We start from the raw sequence: 27,143 nt of genomic DNA on the forward strand, positions 1-27,143 counted from the left end.
AAAAGTACATACGGTATACATAGCGTATAGTATACAACATACATTTTGCAAATTTGCAATGCTACACTCGTAAGCCATAAACTAAAAAAATCAGTATCAATAAAAGAATGCTTAAATATAAAATATATTTTTCTATAATAAGAATTTCAAGCACAAATTATGATTAATATTATACAAAAGTATTTTATTAATAAATGCACGTATGTGTATTCGAGCGTATTATATAATGTTATGTCAACTGTCATGTAAGTGTCACTTGAGCAGCTGATTGGGGAAAATTATTCGAAAACTGTTTTTATTTATGTAACCAACTCCTATAACTCATACCTTATAAAGGTATATTTACAAAAAAATATTGTTTACACATTAAAAACATTAAAGTTATTAATTTATTTAAAAAAAAAATTACAGATGATTCGGAAAGTTGTGATCGGTTCTGGCCTAGTATCATTGATACCAAGCGTCAGTGCAGCAACTCCAATACAGGAGTCAAAGGATCCAGTACAACCGCCACCTATGAAAGTCTCCGAATTGCCAATATATGAAGCGCCACATGCAGACTACGGCGAGTATGTAATAAACACTATTATACTAAATAACCTTATTGTGGTTTAATTTTGTTGGCAATCACGTGATAATAATTTATTTTCTATCATACGAAGATCGTCAACACATCATATAAATTAAAAATTATATTTATTCAAATGTTAAATATTATTTTGTTTATTTTTTTAGATATTTACAATCAAAGGCAAATGAAGAAAAAAGTAATTACTTACAATCAGCTCTCCTGTCACCAGTAAGAGCTGTGAGAGAGAAAGTAGAAATTGCCTGGGCGCACACAGAATCTGTCAAAAATACAATTCAAGATAATTATTCAGAAGTGAGAGACAGAAGTGACTGTAAGTGATAAGTTTTATAAAGTTATTATATAAAAAGAATTTTATTATTGAAGATATTAAGAATTTTTGGACAGTATGTCTATTATCTTTCTCTTTACAGGGATTATTCAATACTTAAGGGAAGAAGAAAACAAACAAACAAGATATGGAGCTGTGGCAATGGGTGGTCTTGCTGGATTCATATTTGGCCTTAGAGGAGGTTTCATTAGGGTAAGATTTCAAGTAGTTTTTTTTTTATTTAACACTTTAATTTATAATTTTAATCACATTACATTTAGTGACAGAATGCTGTCTTGACCTTACCATAGCACAGAAGTGAAAATAATTCATTCTTTCAAGTTAAAATTGAACCATGGTGTTAATCAGATGCTACTCAAATGCACTACAGTGGCTTTCAAATTTCTTTATATAATAATATTATTGTTGTACACCTGCTCACTAGTGGGCAATTCTCGGGCAGTCTTAGACGGAAAGGAATATAGTATATGTATATAGTATATGATTTTAGCTTCTGCTGTATCCCACATAGCAGTGTAGTCAGAGAAAACTTGTGAATCTAGTATTAAAACTGTCTATTCCCATAGAGTGATAAGACACTTCCGTTCACCACTTTCCACCGAATTCTTGAGGCATTGCATATTGAGTTTCTGATCTCAACACTTAGCTTTGCTTTGTAACCAGAGTAAGAAAATTAAAAAAATATTCCATTGAGAAAATTGGAATTGAACCCACAACCTGAGGCGTTTTCGACTGAAAACAGGGGCTCAAGCATGACTATGCTTGAGCCCCTGTGCCAGAACTATAAGTGAACAAGTTTGTGCAAGTAAGTGAAGTAACAAATGCATTATAATATATAGAAATAAAAAAAGTAAATATATTATTTATTGACCTATGAATATTAATTTGGTTTATATTCTTTTAAATTACAGAGAATATTCTATGCTGGTTTAGGAACAACTGGTATGGGTTACATTTGCTTTCCTGAAGAAACTAAAGAAATAATGAAAGATAATGGTGGCCTTATTAAACAATATATAAATATTGCTTACAACTTCTTATATGGAGGTAATATTATTTATTTTTATAGATAAAGGTGGACTTAATTCCCACTTGAGAAAATAAATTAATTTAATTTCCTTGGTCTGGTCAACAAGACTAAAAGAAATAAACGGTCTGCTGCTCTCGAAAAAAGGGCAGAAAGTCAAGAACAGAATGTCTTAAGAGTATGTGCACTCTACTATCACTCACTGCTATGTGTGGGATATGTAGTGAAGCTAAAAAAAATATTCAAGAATATATTTTAAAACAATAATGTACTGATTAATTAAGATTTTGGATGACAATTGATTATTTGTTATTTTATTTATTTATGTAGTTAAACCTGGTGATCCACAATTGGAGGTAAAATTTCCGGAGCTGTCTTTTCCGAAAGACTTCTCCGAATTTGTAGACTTGACAGCATCTTTGGCTTCGTCTGTCAAACAGGCAGTAATGCCACCCCCATCGAAAGATGAAAAACCATCAGAACAGAAAGAATAGGTATTTTGGTGACCCAGAGAACAAATGTTTGTTTTGCTTGTTTCTTAATTGTGGCAACACTGTATTCTTGCTTGGTTTTTATGAAACTAATAATAATAACAAAAAGCTATGTGCATGTTTTTAGTTTTAGTGTAATTACTAATTGTTAATGTTTATATTGAATTCATTAATAATTTATATTAACACAAAGTACGTTTTGATAGATGTTTTTAATTATAAGGCATGACAAGTTTTTGCAAGAATCATTTAAAAAAAATACAATCCTCATTTTGTTTCTTAAGAACCTTGCTGCTTCTTGAATTAGTTAAACATAATATGTTAAGGCAATAATTCATATTATTTATTTAATTTTTAAATTAATTTTTAAATTAATTTTTAAATTTTTCATCAAATATATAAATATAATACATGTATTATTATAAGAAAAATTCTGACTAAAGACATACATTCAAAATTAGTATTTACAAAAAAATTACACATTCAAAAAACGATAACTAGACAAGCTCATAACATCTCGCTTAGAACACCTAGAACTAAATATGGAAGAAAAAATATTATGTATGAAGGGGCAAATCTATATAACTCATTACCAAAGGATCTTAGAGACATTACTTCTTTAAATTCATTTAAAAAATTACTTAGAGTACATGTATTAAAGGATTTCTCAACATTCTGAAACATACCATAATCCAAACTTAGAAGCATACAAATAACAATAAATGGCTAATTAATCATGTGAAACTTATTCTATTTACAAATAATACCAAATGTATTAAATTTATATAATCATAATTAATATTATGTTTTCGTAAGCTAAAGTAACTATCATTGTGGTCTCGGCCTTATATTTGCTCAAACATGTTTATGAGTTGATATGTTGAACTACCCCCAAAGCAAATTATTATTTACTAATTGTTGTAATTTTTCTTTTGGATTGTTTTTTGTGTTGATTTATGTTTATAACTAACAAAAATATATTTGTAAGCTACGCTGGACGGCGATAAGATATTGTAATATATATAAGTATATTCTCAGTAAGTGAATTGTAAATTCTATATGAGAATAAATGAATTCTTAAACCGTAATTTTAAGACAAAATTAGTTGACCGGGATATGGATTTTAAAAAATTTCTTTATATTTATATCAAGTCTGAGACTAGTTGTATCTAAACGTATGACAAATTATTTGTGCTTGCTGTGTTTTTACAGTGCTTATTGAATGTACAATCCTACTTTTATACTAAATATACCTACATACTTCAATTATTTAATTATTTATAAATGTTTTACAGGTTATGAAGAAGAAATAAACCAATAACTTTGTAAGTATTAAAGTTTCCCAAACTTTGATATCATTTTAAAAGACTTAATTTAGGTTTAATTTGACATTAAATTTAAAATCATGATTGTGATTTTTAAACAATAAATATTTAGATTTTCCTCATTGATATTATGTATGTAGCACTCACTAATGTGTGTAAAAAACTGCTTAGTAATTAAAAATGCTCAAAAATTATTAATGTTCTGTCAATATTATCTATATTTTGGCAATTACTTGTTTCAGCCTTAAGAAAAGCAAACCAGGAGTTTTAGGAATCAATATTTATTATACTTGCAGTGTAACATATTCTACCACAATGAAGTTAATAAAAAGTATGAAATGGATAAAATGTTTCATTTACAAATCAATACTATAAAATAAGCAAATATTATTTTTAGGCAAAAATCATTTCCTCCCTTCTCTTTTTTGTAACAACTGTTCCAGGCTTGTGTTGAGCTTCAGGGTGATTCATGAGCTCAGGAGGACATGTGGATACAGAACTTGCAAGCAATACTTGTTTTAGATCATAATAAATAGCAGAGTCCTCTTTAGTAACAAATGACACAGCTTTACCGGTCTTGCCAGCACGACCGGTACGACCAATTCTGTGTGTATAATCTTCAATTGTCTTCGCCATATCATAATTGATGACCATACTGACGTCTTTGATGTCGATACCACGACCAGCGACATCAGTAGCCACTAGTATGTCTTTAGAGCCATTCTTAAGCGAAGCCAGAGCAAAGTCACGCTGTTCCTGACCTTTTCCACCGTGGAGAGTACACGCGTTAAAACTAAGTTTCTCCAAACCTTTCGCGAGCACGTCGGCTCCTTTCTTCTGATTGACGAATATAATAATCGGTGGTTCAACGTTACGTTGTAATATTTCTGTAAGCTTCCTTCGTTTCTCATTCTCGCCAATCATGTATACAACTTGTTCAGTCCTGTCGACCGGTTTACCAACCGATCCTATGTAAACGATCGCTGGTCGACGCAAATAGCTTCGAGCTAACCTTTCCACAGCCGGTGGCATAGTAGCTGTGAACATCACAGTTTGTCTATATTTTTTCTTTGAGTTATAATTTGCAAGTAAAACTGAAGCATCCTCCGCTGCATCCGTATCTGGCTTAATATTAGAGACAGGCATGTATTCTAGAATTTTCTGTACATCAGGCTCGAAACCCATGTCTATCATGCGATCGGCTTCGTCGAGGACGACGTATGTGCAGCGGTTAAGAACTAAATATCTGTTCTCCAATACATCAATGAGACGACCAGGTGTCGCAATTACAATTTCACAACCCAATCGAAGCTTAAAACCTTGCTCTTCCCTCGACAAACCTCCCACAACTACTACTGAAGTTATACCTAATGGGATGCCAAATTTGTTGGTTTCTTCTTCTATCTGTTGAGCCAACTCACGAGTAGGTGCTAATATGATAGCATATGGGCCTTGGTCTGCATCTTCCATACGTTCACTTTTCGGCAACGACTGAATCCATGTTAATAAAGGAATAAGAAAAGCTAAGGTCTTACCGGAACCAGTTTCAGCCACACCTATGATATCTCTATTTTGTAGTCCAATGGGAATAGCTTGCCTTTGTATAGGCGTAGGACTTTTATATCCAACCTTATTTATTATTTCCATTATATCTTGATGGAAGCTGGCTTCCTTCCATGACCGAATAGGATTTGGTATTTTACCACCTTTTATTGTTATGTTATAATCTTCTCTAAAGATTCGCCAGTCTCTTTCAGTCATTTCATCTTGATCCTTCTCAGACCAATGCCTATCATCCCATTTTTGTTTATCTTCCTTCTTTTTAACCTTTTTAAGCCTTAACTTTTCTTGTTCCTTTTCCAACTCTGTTCTTCGTTTCTCCAGGAGATTTCCATAGAACTTGCTGTAATCTTTCTTTTGTGATTTAATATCAATGCCAGCAATGTGTCCTCTACCAAAGAATTGAACTTGATGTCTTTCTTTGTATAAAGCATTGTAATCATTTGAAGTGTCCTCAGAAGCATCCCAGTCAAAGACAAATTTCCTATCATTGAGCCGTCTCACTCTACGTTTTTTCTTAACAATACCTAAATAACGAGCTTTAATTGCTTCTTCCTCTCTTTCCTTATCCTTATTTTTATTATACTCTTCATTTTTCTCTTTCTTGTCATCTCTGTTGCGATCATTTGCAGACTTCCTCTCTTCGTATTTACGTTCTCTTTCCTTTTCTCTTTCACGCTCTCTCTCCCTATCCCTCTCCTCACGATACTTTTTTTCTTCCTCCCTTTTAGATGGTCCAGTTAAATCAATAGTCGTGACAGGAGGTCGCTCAATGTTAGCTCGCATAGCTTCAACTTGTTCACGACGCTTTTCCAAAGCAAGTGCTGCTCTTTGTTCCTTTGTTAAGAAAACTGGTTTACTCCTAGCTTCTTCTTCAGCTTTCTTTTTAGCCAATAATTCTTCCAAAGACAGCGGTTCTCTTTTAACTGGCTTAGGTTGATCTTCTTCCATTTTACTTTCTTCATCTTCTTGTTTGGATTCGTCATCTTTTTTGTTGTATTTGCTTTTATCTTTGTCTTCAGTGCGACGTTCTTTACCATCTCGTTTTTTAGGACTTCTGGAGCGACCGCGGTCTTTTCTTTGTGGGCTCTTAGAACGTTCCCTCTCCTTCCTGGGACTGCGGGAACGTTGGTCTCTTTCTCTTTTGCTCGGACTTCGTGATCTATCGCGTTCTTTTCGGGGACTTCTTGATCGCTCGCGACGCTTAACTCTGTCCCTATGTGTTTCACGATCATCATTTCGATCTCGCTCACGACGTTCACGAGATCGAGATCTACGTCGTTCTGTACTTCGATCCCTTGCCATTATAAAAACAATACACTTAATAAATAATTAATAAATGGATATTTATTTATATAATTTAGGTTAAAAACAAATTTTTCATTTACAGATTATTTATAAACTACAACGATAACAACAGACTAGGTAATCATAAATTCTAATTGACAGTTTTCTGCACAGAACATAAAAGGTATATTTTGTGTAGAACACGCGTTTTCACGCTTTGACGCACCCTGGGAGAGGCCTATGTCCAGCAGTGGACCCGAAAAGGCTGATTTGATTGATTGATCGACGCGTTTTCTGAACTTACTTACTATTTATAATTTCAGGGTTATCAAACTATTTATTTAGTCTAAAATAATAAGAAAATCAACTAAGTATTTCGTGTACGGTAAGGCCTTTTTATGTTCTATTTTTGTCCAGTTATGCAAGTTTCGTCAAATTTTTAAATATTACTCGTTCTTATTAAAAAAATCTGTTCACAGCACAGTTCACGCTTAATTTTTTTTCCAATATTGAAAATATTTACAACTCCTAAACATTATACTGTTTTTTAACTATTAAATAATATTAATTAACTAATAATAATAGTAGAAGAAATTAAATGAGCAAGCCGTTTAGAAACGTTTATATTATAATTTATAGCCTACATTTTGTTATTTATAAAGGACAACACTGCGTTTATCAAGTTATCATTATCAAACGTTGACGACTGACGTATACAAATTGCGGTATAGTTATGGTTTATACGTTTATAAATTTGAATATATTTGTGATATATTAGAATATTTCTTAATAAATGTTATAAACAAAAATAATTAAAATTTTATATAGTAGTGTGAAATGGAAACCTCTATTAAATTAAAAATAGGATTAACGTCTGCTGTTGCACTTGGTTGTGCTGGTATTACATACTTGGTTCTTAAGAAAACAAGAAAAGAAAGAAACGCAGCAGATGTACTGGATCTATCAATTAAAATTATAACATCAGAAGAAGAATGTGAGGAAGTTGTTTCTAATTTACGCGGGTATTTATATTAAATTTATCACCTCTTTATGTTTTTATATTGCACAATAAATTTTCTAAGAACGTAACTATAAGTATAAAGATAATTACTTTTATGTAAAATATAGTGAAAAAAATAGAATATAAAAAAGGATATTGACATACAGTTTAAAAAATATTCGCTATGTTTGAATAATTTATGGTGAATATGTTAATATTGCACCATATGTTTATCAGTGAAATTAATAGTCAATACCACTACTACAGGGTAATATATTAACATTCTTTTCATGCACCAGTATATAGTAGAGAGGCCTGTAGTAGGGACATTGCAGCATTGAATTAAGACACTCCACATACTAGGTTTTCTTTGCTATACAGGAAAAAAACAAAGCTGCAGTATTAAATGGTATAATATATCTTATTTTGCTTCAATTTACATAAGGAAAACCCAACCAACATTGCAATTATTCTTATTTTAATAGATAATTATATATATATATATATATTTATATTTTAGCCGCTGTGCTGAATATCATGCAATAGGTTTTGACTGTGAATGGGTAACAATTAATGGAAAGAGATCTCCTGTAGGACTTGTACAACTGTCCACTTTTGATGGATATTGTGGATTATTTAGACTTTGTCAAATAAAATCTGTTCCGCAATGCTTAAAAGTAGGTATAGTTATTTCATTATTTATAATTTTTAACTGATTACTGATGTTTGCAGCATGCTATATTAATTTTTTATATATATAGAGACTTCACAACTAAGAAACTACTTAAATATAAAATTTATATATTGCACCCTGATAAGACACTACTAAAAAATGTTTTTCTTCTAGAAATGCTATCTTGTAGAGATATTATTTAAAAAAAATGTGTGTGTTATTTGTTACTTTACACTAAGGCTATAATTTTTTTTAATTTATGGACAGCATCTAAGAGGCATGAGTTTAAGTCCTGCTATGTGGAAATTTTTATATTATAATGCTATCTGGAATGGATAGGAAATATTTTAAAATCTTAGAAAACATCTTGTTGAAAAGATGAGGCCAGTTGTGGCGCAGGGGCACAACGTGTGCCCCTAGACCCGTCTGGTAGTGGGTTGGATCCCCACTCGAAGAAATGAAATTATTTAAATTTATATTGTCATTTCTTTGCTCTATTATCGAAGCAAAACGCGGCGTTGAGTTCGCCACTCAGCACGGAGTTCTGTATTAATAAAACTAAAAATATATATCAATGTACTAGTTTAAGTAATCTTACTTTTGTTATAATAAATATTCATCTTGAAATTGCAGAATCTTCTACAAGATGAAACTATTTACAAAGTAGGTGTGGCTCCAGCAGATGATGCAAAGTATTTAGCACTTGATTATGATATACATTTAAAGGGTACTTTAGATGTAAGGCATATTGCCATATTATGTGGTCTCGATGCTGGGGGTCTTGCTGCAATGTCGAAATCTTTGCTCAACATCATTCTGGATAAAAGCTGGAGGGTAATATTTTTTTTTTCTTCTTGCTTTATTCTGTATCGCACACCCAACAGTGTATGTATACAGGGTACAGGTTAAGCGGAGGGAACCTAGTATTAAGACACTCCTTTCGCCATTTACTACCGAATTTAGTAGGCATTGCGAGTAGATCGGCACAAACACCAATGCAAAGTAATGAAAATATTAAATTAAAAAAAAATCCTCTTGAACCCAAAACCTGTCATACTTTGTGCCTCTGAACCACAAATGGCCTCCAGGGTAATTTGTTATCTCCAGGGGAGTGTTATTTGTGTATTATTTTAATTTTCTTGCTCTGGTAGAACAGAGGAGGCAATGGATTCAGACATTAAATATGCAAAGTCTCGATTTGTCCAGAAAACAGAGAATAGAGTGTTTTCACTTGGATCCCTTAAGATAAAGCATTTAATTAGGGGTTATTTTAAAAATTATAGATATATATATTTTTTAATTGATATTTTTTTAAATAAATTTTCTGCTTTGGCTGTACAATGATCGACTTTGGCTACTATTTAATTATTTCTTACAAAACTAAATAGAAATTAAAGTAAAACTAAAAACAGAAAAAACACACACAAGGAACTAATTTATTATTTTAATACAAAGATTCGCTGCAGTAATTGGGAGGCTGAAGAATTGACAGACAGGCAAATCAAATATGCAGCAGCCGATGCTCATGTGGCAATAAAGATATTTGTAAAGTTAATCAATTGTTATCATAAGCAAAGGACACCATTTTGGAAATGGACTAACAAAGAAAATGGTCAATGGGATAATTTAAACAGTCTGTGCTGGCAGTACACAGATATTTGCTTTAAAACAAAGACTGTAAAAAAAGATAAATATCATGAGTAAGTTTTTTTCCTTGGTAGGTGAGAAAGCGTAATGTAAAGATAATTTGTATATTCTCTCTGGCCATTTTAACAGATAGCCAATGCTGGGTTAACAAATTATATATTTTGTGAACAGTAAAATAATTTTATTGATTAATTTATCAATAAATATGAAGTACCTATCCATTAGATTCTTTAAAACCCTCATCTCTTAAGATTCCTTAAAATATAAAATAGTTAACTAAGTTAACAGTTGTCTTTTTTTTAGCTTCATGCTGTATCCCACACATAGCAAGGTAGGTAGAGGGAACCTGGGAATCTAGTGTTAGCGCTTTACCTCATTATCAGAATGGGAAAATGAAAATATTAAATATTTCATATTCCCATGTGGTTTAAGAATTAATCTGAACAATTAACTTAATATTTATTGTGTTTCCAGATATAAACAAAAAGATGCAAAAGTAAATAAAGATGTGGTTATAGGAAAGAAATTTCAGCCAGTTACTCGGTCAAAACCATTATACCACAACTGCTTTTTGCAAGCCCCCGACGGAGAAGTGTTATGCACTTGTGACAATAAGAAAGCTATATGGTATTCATTTTTAAATATTTTAATGGAATTATATGTATTTTAAAAAACAGTATAAATTTGGTCCCAATATACCACGATATAAATGATATTCTTTTTGATTGGTAAATAGAACAAAAGTTTAAGTGTTGTGCGAATTTAATGAAAACGCTGGAGGCCATGTTGCTCTGTTGCGAAAATTGTTGGTCTTGGGACTACACTCGCTGATTGAAATGCACTGATTTTGATAACAGAAAATAAATAAAAGTTACGTTGATCAGGTGACATTTTATTTACAAGACCATATGACATTACATCATGGCAGCTCTTGTTTCTCATATTTTTAAATACAGTCAAAAAAAAAATTCGACATGATTATTAATTTCATTAAATACCAATTACAGTGGCGTAGCGAGCTTAACTCGCGCCCGGGGCAAAATACTTTTACAGCGCACCCCAGGCCAACAATATATAATTTCATATACATATATGTTTAAATAGTTTTGCGGATTATTTGGCTGTGCTGAATATCATGCAATAGGTTTTGACTGTGAATGGGTAACAATCAATGGAAAGAGATCTCCTGTAGGACTTGTACAACTGTCCACTTTTGATGGATATTGTGGATTATTTAGACTTTGTCAAATAAAATCTGTTCCGCAATGCTTAAAAGTAGGTATAGTTATTTCATTATTTATAATTTTTAACTGATCACTGTTGTTTGCAGCATGCTATATTAAATTTTTTTATATATAGAGACTTCACAACTAAGAAACTACTTAAATATAAAATTTATATATTGCACCCTGATAAGACACTACTAAAAAAATGTTTTTCTTCTAGAAATACTATCTTGTAGAGATATTATTTAAAAAAAATTGTGTGTGTTATTTGTGGCTTTACACTAAGGCTATAATTTTTTTAAACATTTTTAAACATTACATCATGGCAGCTCTTGTTTCTCATATTTTAAAATACAGTCAAAAATAAAATTCGACATGATTATTAATTTAATTAAATACCAATTACAGTGGCGTAGCGAGCTTAACTCGCGCCCGGGGCAAAATACTTTTACAGCGCACCTCAGGCCAACAATATATAATTTCATATACATATATGTTTAAATAGTTTTGCGGATTATTTGGCGCCCCTTTATGAGCGGCGTCCGGGGCACGATTCCGCCCCTTACTACGCCACTGACCAATTGACCAGCAAGAACAGTCCATCATTAATTCATCATTCTACAACTTATTCTTTATAAAATTTTATTCAAAAATTATCTCTGATATGCCTCTAGGTATGTTGAAAAAGAACTAGCAGATATAGTAAGTGAGAACCCCTTAACCGTCCGTCTTAGGTTCGAACCCGCGGGCCGTTCCGTAGGCGACGTTGGACGGTACTACCAACTTACAAAAGAAAATAAATGTGTGGTATGTGGCGCTGAGGACTCCTATATACGGAAGAATGTAGTTCCTAGAGAGTATAGGAAACATTTTCCAGGTTTGTGTTAATCTATAAATAATTGAATTTCATGTATAAAAATATCTTAATTATCCTGTCAAAATTATTTCAACATTGACCTGTTTACCATAGTCAATTCAAATTCAAATTCAAAATATTCTTTATTCAAATAAACTATAAAAGCACTTGAATCGTCGAATGTACATGTCAACAAAAAGCTACCACCGGTTCGGAAGGCAGTTCTGCTGAGAAGAGCCGGCAAGAAACTCAACAGTTGCTCTTTTCAAAGTCAATGGTATATTTTACTATTACATTAGCTGGCAGCTGTCCTGCCCGACATTCAATAGACATTAATTCCATACATGTTTATCCTCTAAATATTCTTGAACAGTGTAATAAGCTTTACTTGTTAGAATTTTTTTTACAGATATTTTAAATTTTGGTAGTGGCAAACTAAGAATACAGTGCGGAATAGTTATATACACGTATACTCAACCCCATAAAAGATTTATTAACTTTTTGGAGGCGAAAACTTGGAGTAACAATCTTATCTTTATTTCTCGTTCCTATCTTATGACTGTCGCTATTTTTTCTATGACAATGTATATTTTGTCGGACAAAGAGAATGTTATAGTATATAAATTGGGAAGCAACTGTAATAATACCTGCATCTTTGAAAACATCTCGCAGAGAATCTCGAGCTCTTTCAATTTTGTGTTATATGAATAGAATAACATTACATATGCACAAAAGATAAAGATATATATTTTTTGACTGCAGAAGTAATGAAAGATCACTCATCCCACGACGTAGTACTGCTATGCGTGGAGTGTCACCAGCGCAGCAACATACTGGACCAGGCGGTGCGCGAGCGCCTAGCGCGCGACTGTGCCGCGCCGCAGCCGTCGCGCGAATACAGCGAGTACGTGGAGGACGCGGACTGCAGGTGTGTTGCTGTCTCTGTCTTACTTCTGTCTCTGTGTGCAACTTTCTACGTCTTGCTTACTCTTGATACTGCCTATCTTGCTTACTCATGCCACCGTCTCTATCTCGCTCACTCTTATTGCTGTCTATCGTGTCTATCTTGCCCTCTCATGCCACAGGCCACTTGGCAGAGATCTCTATCTCGCTTACAATTCAACAATTATTTCTTCTTAATCATTGACAACTATTTGGCTTATTTTATATTCGCATTACCTATTTTGCTAAGTATTAATATTTTTGTTAGCTGTCTCCCACACAGATTAGGATAGACAGAACCACCAGAACCCATTGTTGAGGCACTTTGTTTCCATTTAAACATTTCCGTTGCCCACTTTCCGCCGAATTCTTGAGGCATTGCATGTTGAGTGCTAGAACTCAACGCTACGCGTTACCTCGTTGCCACAGCGAGAATATAAAAATATTAAATATACCTATAAATATTTTCCCCCGAGTAGCAATCGAACCCAGAACCGTCACGTTTACATTTGCAATTAATAAAAAAATACAGGTAAACAATTTAATGAAGAAATATTATTTTAATGTATATATTATGTAATTTAAAGATTTTCCTTTTTTAGAAAAATCCGTAAAGCAGCAAGAGCACTGTTATATCAATCCAGGAAGCACATTTTACCAGAACCTCGAAGAAAAGAACTTGAGAATATAATTCTACAACATTATCTACAGTATGACCAGATCACCAATGAACTGTTGGAGGAAGCAGCTAATATACAAATTGGGTTAGTAATTTCTTTATAGATATACTCGTATATATTTAAAAATTAAAATTTTTGTAGAATACTGTTTGATCGTACATGCATCTTCATCTTTTTGACAATAAATTTTCTTTTCATTTCATCTTTTTTTTATTTCATTTGGCTTTATTTATTTCCTTTTTGTTAAAAAATCAGGATTTTGTTTTTGTAATTACTGTGAATTCTGTCACACATCACAACATGATGAAAATAGGCGTAAATTATAAAACTAGAGTGTTTCTTTTCTAGAATTTCTCCTTCCCACCTTATATGCAAGACGTGAGCATAAAATAAAACTTTTATGTACTTTTTTTGTTTTAGATTCGAGAACACGGACTATGAGCCACACGGTCAAAAAGTGGTTGAATATTACCTTGAAAATAAAGGTCTTCTCAAATTAGAAGAAATGTGGCGACAACACTTTTTAAACTCAATGAATCCTAAGTATATGCCTGAATTGTGGTCGGTTAATCATAATGAAGAAATGTAAATATAATTTCTTTACTATTGGATAAATTTTAAATTTTAAAAACGAATTTATTCTCTTTTTAATTTATTGTTAATGAACAAAATGCTTATATCGTTTTGTGCCGTCTTTTTTCTGACTTTTTAGTGCTAAGACACTCCTTTTCCATTTAGACACTTCTATTCGCCACTTTCTGCCAAATTATGGAGGGATTATGTGTTGAGTTGTGAAACTCAACATCACCCTTTACTTTTACCTTCACGTTACCAGAGTGAGAATATATTAAATATTTTATTTCCTTGTATGGGAATCGAACCCACAACCTGTCGCGCTTACAGTCGTACGTTTGCTCTTGCGCCCTACTATGACATCATACAGGACAAAAATTGTGTTTGTTATAATGTAATTTTGTTTTATTTTTCTTCTTTATTTCAGGTTAAAAATACGACTAAATGAAGGACGATTATCTGAACAAGATAGTAAATTGCTTGGTCTATAAATAAATTTGAATGTATTGAAAGAGCACTTTAAATAGAGTGGAATATTTTTTATTATATATAAAAATGCATTTATGTAATAACTATTTTCTTATTAACTAAAGTCTTTTATTTTTATCCTATTTTCTAAAGTGACAGTCACTTAGACATCCCGGACAGGCCTTTGACATCCAATCAGGTGGCAAACATGGATGCACCATGTCACTGGTTGTTCCATTTGTATTTGGATAGATTTCCAAGGAGTTAAATAAAGTGACATGGCAGTGAAAGTAAGTGACTTGAGTGTGAATTGCCTGCTGAACGCAGATGATGCAGCGCTCGTTGCATCATCAGAATACAAGATGACGGCATTTGTGACACTGAAGGAATGGTGTGAAAATAATGGTAGTAATAATGCAAGCAAGACTTAGGTTCTGGTTTTTGAAAGAAATGAAGAAAGGATGTGTAAATGGTAAGCTATTAGAACAAGTGAATGAAGTAGTATATTTGAGAAGTAAGTTCAGTAGAGAGGGAATATATGAGATGGATGTGGAATGGATAGCGTATTGCTGCCGATAACAGGATTAACGGCCTTCGCTGCATTGAAGAGACGGCGAAATGTCAGCACAGCTGCGCGTTTGGCGGTACACAATGCAGTGTTGCTACCGACACTGTTATACGGCAGCGAAACGTGGGTATTACAGAAGAAGAATGAAAGAGAGATGAAAGCCCCGCTTTCTATGCACTTCTTATGCGATCTCTTCGTAGGATATGCGGAGCCTAGCTGATCGACTTTGCAAAAAAAGAAATACACAAAATGGCAGGTACTAGCGAAAATGTCACGGTGAGAATGAAGAACGTGCTCGGTTAGTTTGGGCCCGTTAAACGAATGAGTGACGAAAGAATGCCAAAAAAGATTTATAGCAAAATGGAGCGGTGGGAGGAAATCTCGGTTGACCTTGGTAAACATTGGTATAAAAGATACTGAAGAAACGTAAAAAGCATGAGAACCGCCTGTATATATATGAAGAGGTTGATGACAGTTGACGGGGGAAAAGAGGTTTGCAGAGAGTTAGTAGTTAAGTAAGTTTACTAGTAGTTTTTCACGAAAACATAAAAGCCATCATAAAATATGCAATTTAAATACTATCCAAACATCTTTACCACGGGACGGGATACCATTTGAATCAAGATTTGAATTGAAAACTATGTATGTTATACCCTGATTATATTTTCATTAAATATTTTAATACTAGCAACATTTTGTCGAAATTAATGTGATAAAAATGATAGGTTAGTTAATAAAATGAAAGGGAATTCTATATTTTTTTAATATAGCATCTATATCATTACAATTTAATATCATTGTTAAATTGTAATGACAGATGCACATGTTAATTGATATCTCTGAATATGGGTCTTGCATACGGTACAATTTTTTTTATATAATACACCACCACCACCACTCTGTGAATCGTTTAAGAAGCATAATTTTAAGATCTACCCATCACTTAAAATCCTAAAATAAATTCATTTTAACAAAAACAAAAACCGACTTCTAACAACGAACTAAAAAGTGAAAAATAATTATATAAAGATTTTATAATTTTGAAGTCGGTGCCAAGTAAAACAAGAAGGCTTGGTAATTTGATATTGTAGTAAGGTTGTTGTAGCATTAGTTTGACATCGGCTTCAAAATTATAAAATCTTTTTCATCAAAAGTTATGAGGTAACAAACATAAAAAAACTGTCGAATTGATAACCTCTTTTCTTACAGAAGTCGGTTAAAAAAGAGACTTAAGCTGGCAGCATTGAAATGAATCTGTCATTTGTGAATTGTAATTGAAAATAACATTAACAGTTACAATTCAAATTTTGTTTCCTATATTATATGTAATTCTTCGCTAATAATAGTTCTTAATCACAAAAAAATAAAATACAAACTCATAAAATATGAAAAATAATAAGAAGCAGTTAAAAATTACTAAAATATTTCGTAAAAGTGGTAAGTCGTAATGTATCTTTTATTACAAAATCTGCGATTGTTGGTTTTTAATTAAGTATTATATATTGATTAAAAATGAAGTATATTATGTTAATTAATAATTAGATTTTTTGTACAGTTGCAAAGTTGCCTGATGACTGTGTAGAACTAAATGAAGAAGTACAACTTTTAGAACAAAAGTTGAGGGACAAACAAAATGAACTATTTCAGTTTCAAAGACATAGTTATAGAAACAAAGTATCAAAACCCAAACCAAAGAAAGACGAATTGCTTATTAGACCACAGGTATTAAATATTATCATCAGAATGTTACAATATTTTTAAAATAGTGGACAGTATTTACTTAAAATGTTATTTACATGTATGTTTATGAGATTGTAAATGATGTAACAATATTTTAATTACTTACTTTTTAGAAAATTGTACTTGGTAACTATGTAACAAGCCTAGAACAAAATGTAAAACTATTATCAATGCTAACAGGAGTGGAAGTCCAATCTTACATTGCAAATGGACATTGTTGTGTAGTGTACCATATGCAGCATAAATCAGAAAATTTAATTAAGCATGGCCTAAGAATTGATATGGAAAGTGGTAATATTTTTTTATTTTTACTTAACTTTAATTAATACACTTAAAATTATCCTTTCTTTCAATAATTTTCCATGATATGGAATTAATTAAAATTAATTTACACACTTACTTTTATATATATATATATATATTTATAGGTGGTAATGTAATCTCGAAGTCATCACTACCAATTGGTTTCAATATAAAGGCTATAATGGAAGATTTTGATAATATAATGATGCCTGAATGTCTTATAGCAATAAGAAAAGGCTTAGTTGCATACTATAATAGGATAGAGCAGTTCAAAAACTTAAAGGTAAAGTAATAAATGTAGTTATCTCTAATTTTTTTTATTCTTCCTGCCATTACAGAAGAATGGACAGGGAGACTCTTAGTAAGCCATTTTCAGCTTATACAGATTTATTGTGTAATAATACCACAATATTATGCACTGTGGGTAAAAATCCAAATCTCAGCTTTTTAAAATGAAACTCTTACTCGATTCATCTCATATATTTAGTGTTATCCATTTTTAGAAATCCTTTTTAGAAAATTTGCAGTCCATGGGTAACCCCTTTGCAGTAAATAGTTTGTGGTCTGTCTGCCAGTGACCATGGACTGCTGCAAAATATTATTTAAAAATTGTAGTTGGTTATTTTTAATAACAAAAATTGTGTATTATTATTAGAAATACAGTTATTATTTTATTTTACAGAAACTTTTAAACATAGAAGCGGAAACATTCAAATATTTGGATGGGTCACACATTGAGGTATCATTTTTTGCCCAAGACACTACTGAAGAAGAGGATGACCCGTTTAAAGTCACTCTTTTTATGGATTATAGGATATATGACATTAGACCTAAAACATATTATTTTAGGGGAATTGGTAATTATTTTGAATTGAAATTTATTTTTTTGGCTTGAGCTGCATTCTGCATGTCGTAGACATAGAAAACTTTTTTTTAGGTTACGCACATACCAGGATAAGAACCTGGGAAAATGGGTTAAGACACTCCTTTCACCACTTTCCGCCGCAATCTTAAGGCATTGCGTATGGAGTAGCGTAATTCAACACACTATATTTTGCACACAGCATATTAAGTGAACCTGGGAACATATTGTTAAAACACAATTCCTCTTCAGACAATTCTATTCTCCACCTTCCAAATTCAGGAGGTAAGCAAATCCACAACCTGTCGCTCTTACAGTCGCACATTGTGCCCCTACCCCACAATTAGTCTTTCTGCATGTATACTTTAATATTTTCTTTTGTCATACAGATTTGCCAGAAGGTGCTCCAGAAGTACTGAAAGAGCAGTGCTCTGTGTTCAAAAGGAAACCTTTACATAAAGCTTTTAAAGAGGCTTTCTTCAATGATGTTGGAACATATAAACTTGTGCGAAAAGTGAGTATTATTTTTTTACGGAGAGGGACCTGGGAACCTACTGTAAAGACAGTTGATTCACCATTTACTGCCGAATTCTTGAAGAATGCAAGATGAATGGCTGAACTCAAGGCTGCTCTGAAAGTATATAAAATGGGAATCGAACCTGTACAGTTGCTTGTTGCTCTGGGACCACAACAGAATTGGTCTGTCTAAACTCTTATATGAAATCTGAATTGTGAACTGTTTAAATCTAGTATTTATTTATACCATCTCTATTTACAGTTCGACCCTCGTCGTCCAGAAAACGAAACCAGAAAACCAAAGAAGTTCAAACCAAATAAACAGAATTATAACAATGACGATACATTTCATCCGGAAGACTGCTCCGACCAAGGCGAAGACGATGTTATAGAGACATAATATTATTAGTATTAACTTTTATTACAATTTCCGAATTTAAGTATATATTTAATGTTTTTATTTATTTTGTACTTTAATTTTAATTTTGATCTTTCTTCTATTTACTTATTGTATTTCTTTATGTTGTTGGCTCAACCTGTTTACTGTAAAGGAATTGACGTAAATTATTAAATAACACAGCTGTTGTAACTGTAAATACAGCAGTTTTAATTGTTTAATGCACATTTTAAAAAATGCCATCTTTGGTAAATACCATGTTTGTTAATAATAGTTAGAATTGATTTAATTTGTACACAATTTTAAATGTGGTTATTCAGAATAAAAATAAAGAAAAAAAGGACAACATTAAATTAATAATTTTATTCCATAAAAAAAAGAATCTTTACATCATAAAATTTACAATTCCCATTCAATCATTACATAATTTTATTTAAATTCAATTCATATTAAAGAAAAAACTTTTGTGCGAACAACAAAGGAATAGAAAAAACATATTATTACTTAAACTATATTTTATTAACATAAAAGCTAATTTGTTGAAAACTAGCGCCATCTATTTGCGTATAAAAATAAAAAGTTTCATACATAATGTTCTAGAACTTTCAAAAGATTTTGTGACAATACATCACAAAAAAGATATTTGTAATAAACTTTTTTATTTATTTAGTAATCACTTTGAATGTCCCTCTATTTATAGGAATTTTTATATATATTTTTATATGAATTTATATATATATATATATATATATATATATATATATATTATATGAATATGTATAGTATTATATGAAATCATTTGAAATTTTTTTAAAATTGAACACATCTACTGCATGCACTTTTTTTCATAATATTTGTTAGCTTTTAAAATTGAATTTCTAATTAATATTTTTATAATTTTTCTACAACACAATCTCGGTTTTATTTAATAATTTCAATAATGACCTAATTATAAGTAATATTATAATAAATTTTGAATTTATACATTTTAGACTTAATTCAAATAATAGAAGAATATGTTAAATGTGAAAACCAAACCAATTTTCTAAGTGTTAAAGTGTTTCTAAAGCCATTTAGGTTTTTTTTTCTTCATTGTAATTTATTTTTTGAGAACATTATTTTAAAGATATCTTTTAATGAACCCTCCATACAAGTGATTAGTAGAGGTAGATTGAATCTATTTTGTGAGACCTAAATGGTTGTTGAAGCTTGCACAAGACCTAGGAACGTCTAGGTAGACCTAAGGATATCTAGGAGCACCTAGGAGATCTCAAAGTCCCCGATTAGGTAGAGGTTTAACTTTATAAATCCTTACAAGCCAGTGTTCTGTAGTATACGCTTCTTCTAGCACATCTAAGTTGAAATCTTTGTTGCCTATTTCTGCGCCTCGCACGCGGTCGTAGCCTGGTGGTCGACCTAAAACGTTTAATAAATAAAATTTACACGCATCGCACATATGTAGATAAGTTTTGCATTAATATAATCGTTACTATGTGTTTTTTAAAGAACATAAAAAAATGGAACATAGCTGGATTTGAACGCGCGCCTATCAAAGACCAAACATGCTGACCACTAAGCTACTCGTTCTCAATTAAACTCCATCCAAATTTTTATACTTTTATTACAACTGAAGAATAAAATGCCGCAATAATATAGCCACTTCTTAGACTAGCGTGCATAAACGCACAGACAAAAATAAAAAAAAAGAACACGTTATATCAAACACTTACCGCCCTCAGTATAGACAAGTCCAAACTTATAATAGCTCATTTTATACATGAGACAGTTCAACAATGTCTGGGAGCCGTGCGCGTCCACGCGGAACTCGCCCGCGCCCGTGTAGTAGTCCGCCTCGCGGATGTGAGCGCCGCGATCTGTACTGCCGCCGATGCGGACCATCCAGAGGAACTTGTTTATGTCTGTGGATTTTAAAAAAAAAAGGTTAACAAGAAATGGTTTTTTTTGTAGTGTGTAATGGTTTTTCTTTTATCATTCTCTAATTATGACTTGGAATGGTAAAATTTCTTACTCTTTAAACACTAATATACATTTAATAATAAGGCGTAAGGGCACAAGGTGTAATTGTAAACACGACGGTTATGGGTTCAATTCCGTATCGAGGGAATAAATTATTTTCATTAACTTGTTCTGGTAATAAGACAAAGAGCGACGTTGGGTTTCGCCACCCAATACTTAAATTGAGGAATGGAGTACTCCGTTCTCTCTGACTACCCTGCTAGGAATAAAACGGGAAGCTAAGTAAGCAAGTGAGCGTTTAAACAATAGCTTCCTTCTTCATACATAACTGTCACAGCTCGAAACTAAAAAAGTTTATTTTTCAGCCACGTCTAATAACTACTATAATAATTTGGTTATGCAAAAACAACAAAATACACAATAATATACAAATCTCCACTTACCATCAGAAGAATAACCCACTAACCCACCAAATATAACTAAAACATAATCGACATCCAGCTCCCTCATAATCTCATACGCGTGCTCCTCGCTTGACGCCATGGCCTGGCCCACGCGGGATATGTGAGTGTTGTTCCACGTGTTGTTGTCCACTATAACCGTGCGGTTCGCCATGGCTGTTATTTGATAACCGTAGTCCCACCATGACATTACTTTTGCATCCTGGAAATAATGATTAAAAAAAATGTAACTTTTTTAAATTTTAGATATCATGCGTTTAACAGCGTAAACAAAGAGTAAGGAAGTAAGGGGGAGGGAAGACAGAGACATTGCGTGTTGAATAGCGGAACTCAACGCCGCGCTTTGGCTTGTTACTAAAGAGAGGAATTTAAAATATTCAATAATTACTTTCTTAGAGTGGGAATCGAACTCATAATCGTTGCGTTTACAATCACATGCTGTACCTGCATAGTGAGTTGAAGCTAAAAGAAAAGAAATCGGTAAAACTAAAAAAAAGTGTTATTATTTCTTTACCTCTTTAGTATTCATTTTCAACCAAGTGTAAGCTTCACGGAAGTCATCAAATATTATCCTGGCTCCATCATGAGCTCGAGCCGAGAGCACAATGGAGGGCGACGAATAAGCCTCCGAAGTAACCCACGTACAGTGGAACACGTAGGAGATTAGGAGACAGCTGAGAATGCAAACGAATAGGGCTCCCACCTGTAAATATTATTATAAATATAAGTTTTTTTATCTTTACGCCCTATTCAGCACATGGCAGTGTAAGTAGAGGGAACCCGGAAACCTAGTGTTAAGACACTCTGTTCCAATTAATATACTACCGTTCTCTACTTTCAGCCTAGCTCTGGTAGCAATTTGTGTTGGATCGCTCGTTACCAGAGCGAGAATGTCAAACACAATAAATATTTGCATTTCAACGCTCAAGCGATGCCACAAGTAAAAACTAGTTATAAATTAAACATACTAACCTCAGATCTGAAAACTAAATTATTTTCATGTTTTTTCTTCTTATCATGTTTCTCAACTTTAGGCTCAATATCTTTAACATGTAGACTTAAGAGACTTGAAGCCGCGACCCCCGACACTATACACATGACCGGCGCTAGTACTAACATAAGACGCACCATAACACCCTAAAAATAGGGGAAAAAAAAGAAAAAATGTAAATTTTTGAAATATATTAGAGGATATTAGGTTAAAATGTATAATTCTCAGCGATCAAAGTGTAATGGTCACAGTGCGGAATAGATGGAGTGGACTCAACATCTACTCAACACACTCAAAGCTTCTTGTGTCATCATTTGTAAATGAAAAAAAAAAATATATATATAATAGTATATTAGTTAATTAAATAACTACTAATGGGGTTTGAACCCACAATTTTCTATATCAGTGCTAGGACCAAACTATAACTATAATTTTACAGGCTTATCAATATATTGAAAAAGAATAAATGTATATTTTTTTAATAATGAACAAATTACATTTTTTTTTCGTCCGTCCGTCGTGGCGCAGCGGCACAAGGGTGTGAGTGTAACGCGACGGTTGTGGGTTCGATCCCCACTCGGGGAAGTGAAATATTTATTTACGCTTATATTTCCAATCTCCTACTATTTCTTCCTATGGTGTTGACGCAAAGCGGGGCGTTGAGTTCTGCCATCTAATAGAATGTGAATACACATCCATACACATATAAAAAACCACCTAACTACAAAACAAATACTCACCGCAAAATAAATACTAAGCACACCATACAAAATGATAAATATATTAGCATCAGTCAATTTAGTGAAACAGAAGTAGAGTCCCGCCGGGAACAGGAATACTAGCACTTGGAGGTCGAAGTAGAAGGATGACCACGATGTGGGCTGATGTTCTGATACAGAGGCTTAAAGGAAGGAGAAAGAAAGAAGATTAGTATTAAAAAAAAAACCAGTTAAAATCTTATTCAAAATAATATAACTCTTTTTGCTTCATGCTATATTCTGCACATAGTAGGGTAGATAGAGGGAATCTGGGATCATAGTTTTAGACACTCAATTTCCATTAAGACACTTTCTGTTCTCCACTTTCTAACGAATTTTGGATGGATTGCGTGATGAATGATGGAAAATTTTCCCTTTAAACAGTGTAGGTGAAGAAGTATAATACAATATTAAAGAAAACATACCAATAATAGGGATGTGGTTCTTGGCATATGAGGGGTCCAGCAAAGAGTAAAACCTGCCAGTCCATGGTGAGATTTTACCTAAAAACAAAAAAAAATACCTTGCGAATATTCTAGAAACTATTCTTGTTTTATAATGAAAAATAACAGTGTAGGTTAAGACATCCTAAGACTCAACCTGAACTTTCACTTACACATTCAAAAAAAGTAATTACTAACCAGTATTTTCTATACTTCAATTTAATATGAATTTAAGCTAAATAAACACATTTATTAACATAATTATTTTCTAATCAAAGTCTTACCAGTAACAGTCAGTATCACACCAGCTGTTCCAAGGGTTGCCAACAAAGTTGTTAATAAAGCTTTGAAAAGTAATTCAAAGTTGGATGGGGACAAATGTTCTCTTAGATACTGTGTGAAGGCATATAATTGACAAAGGCCAAATGTGCCTAGAGCCTAAAAACATAAGCACATTGAAATACACAAATATCTTTAAAAGATATGCTTTTATTAAGTTCAAAAATTTATTCGTTTTTCTTATAGCAAAATGTTTTCCCCGGTAAACATAATTGTATAATGCATTCAAATATTTTGTAATTATTATATTTTTGTAATTATTTTGTTATTAAAGGAAACGACGAAGAAGTCTCTAATGTAGCAATATAAAAGAAAAATAACTTCTCCAAAATAATGAAAAAAAAAAATAAACAGTTTAATACTCACCAACATATGTTCGGAGCTCTGCACCGGCTGGAATCCCACAAAAGATATCTGCATAGATAATATTGTACCAACGCAGTACAATGTACTGTATGCTACGTAAACTCTAGCAGAGAAACGACCAAGAAGCATTAGAGCTAATACATGAAGAGGTATTAAGTTGATTAGGAATACGTAACCACCCCATGATGATACCTTAAAATAAAAAAGAATCTAAATTTAAGAAGTGTTCATTTCAGTTAAGAAGAATTTCTTGCACATATTTGACTAACATAAGATTAAGAATTTGACCCATGCCCACCCCAGAATAGACTTGTGTTCACCCCAGAAATGGTACTAACAAAAAAAAACCTTTACACCAACATATCTGTTCAAAACTAAAGTCCAGGCACCCCTGGTTAAACTAGATACATTTTATATATTTTTAAAATTTTATTCCACACTTAGGAAAGAGAAATTTTCTAAAAAGTGTAAATCTAAAGACACCCATAAACATGAATGTGTCTATTACAAAGGATATGTTATAGCAAGTCTTTATTAAATTTGTATGAAAGTGCAAAAACAAGGATACAATTGGTTTATACACTTGTGTGAAGCTTTCATCTTCTTGTTCTATGATTGACAGATTGATTATTATAATGTTAAACAAATAATAAACAAAAGTTATGTTTGTACAATCAATAAATAAATTAAAGAAAAGCTTTTTTATTCATCATATAAAATAAGAAGTCTAAAGTACACTTACCATGTAGAAGTAAGCTAAAGCAGTTAAAGTAGCCCATAAAATAGTTCCAGTATTTACAGCTTTAATCCAAAAATAGTATGTGAGTAACATACAGAATATAGCAATACCCTCATTATCGTAGCTGCCGGCAACTGAACGACTGATGTACCCTGGAACTATTGCTATCATGGCGGCAGCTACGAGACCTGCTCCTTCATCCTACAAAATATAATACCATAAATTTAAAAAATGTAGACCATGGTGGCCTAAGGGCATCCCGTCAGAAAGTAAATGCCTCAATGTGGGTTTTATACCAGCTTGGAATTATTATTATAAAATATTTTCTATTCTTTACTCTAGTAGACTGATTGAGTTCGATCTCACAACATGCAATGTCTCCAAAGTTGGACAGAAAGTGGGGAATAGAGTGTCTTAACACTATGTTCTGCCTGTCTACTATATAAGAATATGTATATAATATAAGGTATATTATATATAAATTAGTTTTGGCGCAGTGGCACAAGAGTGTGACTGTATAAGTTAAGATTTATTAGTACATAATTAATAATTAATATTTTAAATATAACATTTATATTGTATTAAAATATATTGCAATGTTTAGATTGTTATATAAAAAAATAAGTGAGACTGATTGTATATAATATATATATAAAAAAAAATTGTAAGTAGTAATAATAGTTCATACATAATTTACCTTTAATTCCTTAGTCAATAAATAAGTAACAAGAGTAGTAAGTGAAGAGAAGAAAGGAGCAAGGAATACACAGACATTTCTTATATCTATTGTAATATTCAAGAACTGCATGACATTGTACAAGGTAGCTGATGTCACCATTAGGCCAGGGTAAATGGTACCTGGAGAAAAAAAAAACCATTATATAAAAGTTCAAACTATAAATGGCCTCTTGGAGGCTGTCATGGCACAACATCTGAGTGTAAACATGATTGTGGATTCAATTTTCATTCAGGGTAGTAAATTAACATAATTTCCCTTCTCTAGCAAGGCAAAGTATTGGATTAACTAATATTTAAAAACAAAATGTCTTGAATTCAGGTAGAAAGCAAAGATCAGAGTGTCTTGATATTAGGTTGTCTTTGCCTACTGCACATCTAAAAACTATCCACTAACTATATATAAATAATAAATTTTTTGACTTACCACCAATAATACGCCCTAGAGGATACCATGCTCTATCATCAAACCAATTGTGAAATTTATAAAAGCCTTCCTCCGTAAGAAATCGTGTTGTTCTGTAGTTGAAATACGGATCAAACTCGTGAATCACGCTTTCGAATCGTAAAACAGAAAATAGACGAGTCGCGAACGCTGAAAAGCAAATATTAGAAATTACATCGATTTTTCACATAATTAATATACGATAGGCTATATTAAATACTCTATCTTTATTGAAAGTTTTGTTAGCATGCTAGTCGCCATTCGTTATCACAGTTGGACCACGTCAGTGCAAAACAAAAATAAAACATTATTTAGATAAAAGGGAGTTTTTATTTACTGTTACTAGGATTCAAATAAAGCTCATAATCTACATTTATATTACTTTACTTACATAAAATTGCTGCCATTGATAAAACAGCTAACTTTATAAACGTGAGTTGTTTATCAGACGTAAGCTGAGACAGCTTCGCCTTACTTTGCACCTCCACAGTCATCTTGTCTGATTAATTTTGAAAGGTTTTCTTAAAGCATAAATAATAACACTATGAAATAGAATAATTATTCTAAGAGAAATTTCGCCGGCAACCTAACATGAATTTGCCGACCAAGCAACTTGTGTTGCCGTTTTGACGTGACAATTGATTTTTGACAGTTCATAAGCGGCGTGGCATTAAAAGTTACCATTGTAAGAAAAAACAAATAATTTAATTTATTACTTGCTAATGTAGTATGATATGTGTGAATGGGTCTATTGATGCCTATTTACAACCGTAATTGATAATATGCACAATTGTATTACACTACACAACAATATAAACCGACAAAATC

General features: G+C 32.3%; 5 protein-coding genes across 9 annotated transcripts; 3 read left to right on the plus strand and 2 right to left on the minus strand.

Annotated features, from left to right (window-relative positions):
* Positions 1 to 180: 180 nt before the first annotated feature.
* LOC146534282 (MICOS complex subunit MIC27-like) lies at positions 181 to 4,111 on the plus strand. 2 transcript variants are annotated; one of them, XR_014878436.1, is made up of 8 exons: positions 181 to 336; positions 412 to 569; positions 736 to 902; positions 1,003 to 1,112; positions 1,832 to 1,967; positions 2,278 to 2,467; positions 3,734 to 3,763; positions 4,006 to 4,111. XR_014878436.1 is itself a non-coding variant. In XM_085193142.1 (8 exons), exons 2-6 carry the CDS (start codon positions 412 to 414, stop codon positions 2,439 to 2,441), a joined length of 735 nt encoding a protein of 244 aa, XP_085049268.1. In that variant the 5' UTR covers positions 181 to 336; the 3' UTR covers positions 3,734 to 3,763; positions 4,006 to 4,111. The 2 variants fall into 2 exon arrangements, 1 of the variants encoding a protein (XP_085049268.1); XM_085193142.1 differs by having other exon boundaries at positions 2,278 to 2,441.
* Positions 4,029 to 6,749, minus strand: LOC146534283 (putative ATP-dependent RNA helicase DDX23). The gene has a single exon (XM_085193141.1). The coding sequence runs from the start codon at positions 6,626 to 6,628 to the stop codon at positions 4,157 to 4,159; it is 2,472 nt and encodes an 823-aa protein (XP_085049267.1). The 5' UTR covers positions 6,629 to 6,749; the 3' UTR covers positions 4,029 to 4,156.
* A 482-nt stretch (positions 6,750 to 7,231) lies between these two features.
* Exd2 (Exonuclease 3'-5' domain-containing 2) lies at positions 7,232 to 14,776 on the plus strand. Of its 3 annotated transcripts, none has more exons than XM_085193159.1 (11): positions 7,232 to 7,335; positions 7,442 to 7,632; positions 8,131 to 8,287; positions 8,917 to 9,117; positions 9,739 to 9,983; positions 10,405 to 10,557; positions 11,831 to 12,033; positions 12,775 to 12,940; positions 13,557 to 13,718; positions 14,055 to 14,219; positions 14,635 to 14,776. In XM_085193159.1, the coding sequence occupies exons 2-11, from the start codon at positions 7,448 to 7,450 to the stop codon at positions 14,696 to 14,698; spliced, it is 1,701 nt and encodes a 566-aa protein (XP_085049285.1). In that variant the 5' UTR covers positions 7,232 to 7,335; positions 7,442 to 7,447; the 3' UTR covers positions 14,699 to 14,776. The 3 variants fall into 3 exon arrangements, with proteins under 3 accessions (XP_085049285.1, XP_085049283.1, XP_085049284.1); XM_085193157.1 differs by having other exon boundaries at positions 7,275 to 7,346; XM_085193158.1 differs by lacking the exon at positions 7,232 to 7,335 and having other exon boundaries at positions 7,342 to 7,632.
* A 1,556-nt stretch (positions 14,777 to 16,332) lies between these two features.
* LOC146534285 (uncharacterized) lies at positions 16,333 to 19,421 on the plus strand. 2 transcript variants are annotated; one of them, XM_085193161.1, is made up of 7 exons: positions 16,333 to 16,680; positions 16,799 to 16,965; positions 17,097 to 17,271; positions 17,412 to 17,569; positions 17,969 to 18,143; positions 18,538 to 18,662; positions 18,927 to 19,421. In XM_085193161.1, the coding sequence occupies exons 1-7, from the start codon at positions 16,629 to 16,631 to the stop codon at positions 19,062 to 19,064; spliced, it is 990 nt and encodes a 329-aa protein (XP_085049287.1). In that variant the 5' UTR covers positions 16,333 to 16,628; the 3' UTR covers positions 19,065 to 19,421. The 2 variants fall into 2 exon arrangements, with proteins under 2 accessions (XP_085049287.1, XP_085049286.1); XM_085193160.1 differs by having other exon boundaries at positions 16,343 to 16,680; positions 17,097 to 17,274.
* Positions 19,410 to 26,960, minus strand: Stt3A (catalytic subunit 3A of the oligosaccharyltransferase complex). The gene is made up of 13 exons (XM_085193156.1): positions 26,707 to 26,960; positions 26,298 to 26,465; positions 25,833 to 25,993; positions 25,139 to 25,336; positions 24,397 to 24,588; positions 23,976 to 24,129; positions 23,674 to 23,751; positions 23,231 to 23,391; positions 22,472 to 22,636; positions 22,014 to 22,202; positions 21,482 to 21,701; positions 20,792 to 20,980; positions 19,410 to 20,477 (listed from the first exon to the last, which is right to left on the minus strand). The coding sequence occupies exons 1-13, from the start codon at positions 26,807 to 26,809 to the stop codon at positions 20,332 to 20,334; spliced, it is 2,124 nt and encodes a 707-aa protein (XP_085049282.1). The 5' UTR covers positions 26,810 to 26,960; the 3' UTR covers positions 19,410 to 20,331.
* Between the last annotated feature and the right edge of the window lie 183 nt (positions 26,961 to 27,143).

This window comes from Heliconius melpomene, chromosome 11, assembly GCF_056956725.1.
Source record: "Heliconius melpomene rosina isolate 202511_hmr_F chromosome 11, ASM5695672v1, whole genome shotgun sequence".
Taxonomy (NCBI): Eukaryota; Metazoa; Arthropoda; class Insecta; order Lepidoptera; family Nymphalidae; genus Heliconius; species Heliconius melpomene.

Coding starts and splice junctions, on each gene's coding strand:
- LOC146534282 (XM_085193142.1), top strand. CDS start 412: ATGATTCGGAAAGTTGTGATCGGTTCTGGCCTAGTATCATTGATACCA. Junction 570..735: donor CCACATGCAGACTACGGCGA/GTATGTAATAAA, acceptor TTATTTTTTTAG/ATATTTACAATCAAAGGCAA. Junction 903..1,002: donor AGTGAGAGACAGAAGTGACT/GTAAGTGATAAG, acceptor TTCTCTTTACAG/GGATTATTCAATACTTAAGG.
- LOC146534283 (XM_085193141.1), bottom strand. CDS start 6,628: ATGGCAAGGGATCGAAGTACAGAACGACGTAGATCTCGATCTCGTGAA.
- Exd2 (XM_085193157.1), top strand. Junction 12,034..12,774: donor GTATAGGAAACATTTTCCAG/GTTTGTGTTAAT, acceptor TTTTGACTGCAG/AAGTAATGAAAGATCACTCA. Junction 13,719..14,054: donor GCAGCTAATATACAAATTGG/GTTAGTAATTTC, acceptor TTTTTGTTTTAG/ATTCGAGAACACGGACTATG.
- LOC146534285 (XM_085193160.1), top strand. CDS start 16,629: ATGAAAAATAATAAGAAGCAGTTAAAAATTACTAAAATATTTCGTAAA. Junction 18,144..18,537: donor ATATTATTTTAGGGGAATTG/GTAATTATTTTG, acceptor TTTGTCATACAG/ATTTGCCAGAAGGTGCTCCA. Junction 18,663..18,926: donor CATATAAACTTGTGCGAAAA/GTGAGTATTATT, acceptor CTCTATTTACAG/TTCGACCCTCGTCGTCCAGA.
- Stt3A (XM_085193156.1), bottom strand. CDS start 26,809: ATGACTGTGGAGGTGCAAAGTAAGGCGAAGCTGTCTCAGCTTACGTCT. Junction 23,392..23,673: donor GAACCACATCCCTATTATTG/GTATGTTTTCTT, acceptor CCTTCCTTTAAG/CCTCTGTATCAGAACATCAG. Junction 22,203..22,471: donor ATTTAGTTTTCAGATCTGAG/GTTAGTATGTTT, acceptor TAATATTTACAG/GTGGGAGCCCTATTCGTTTG.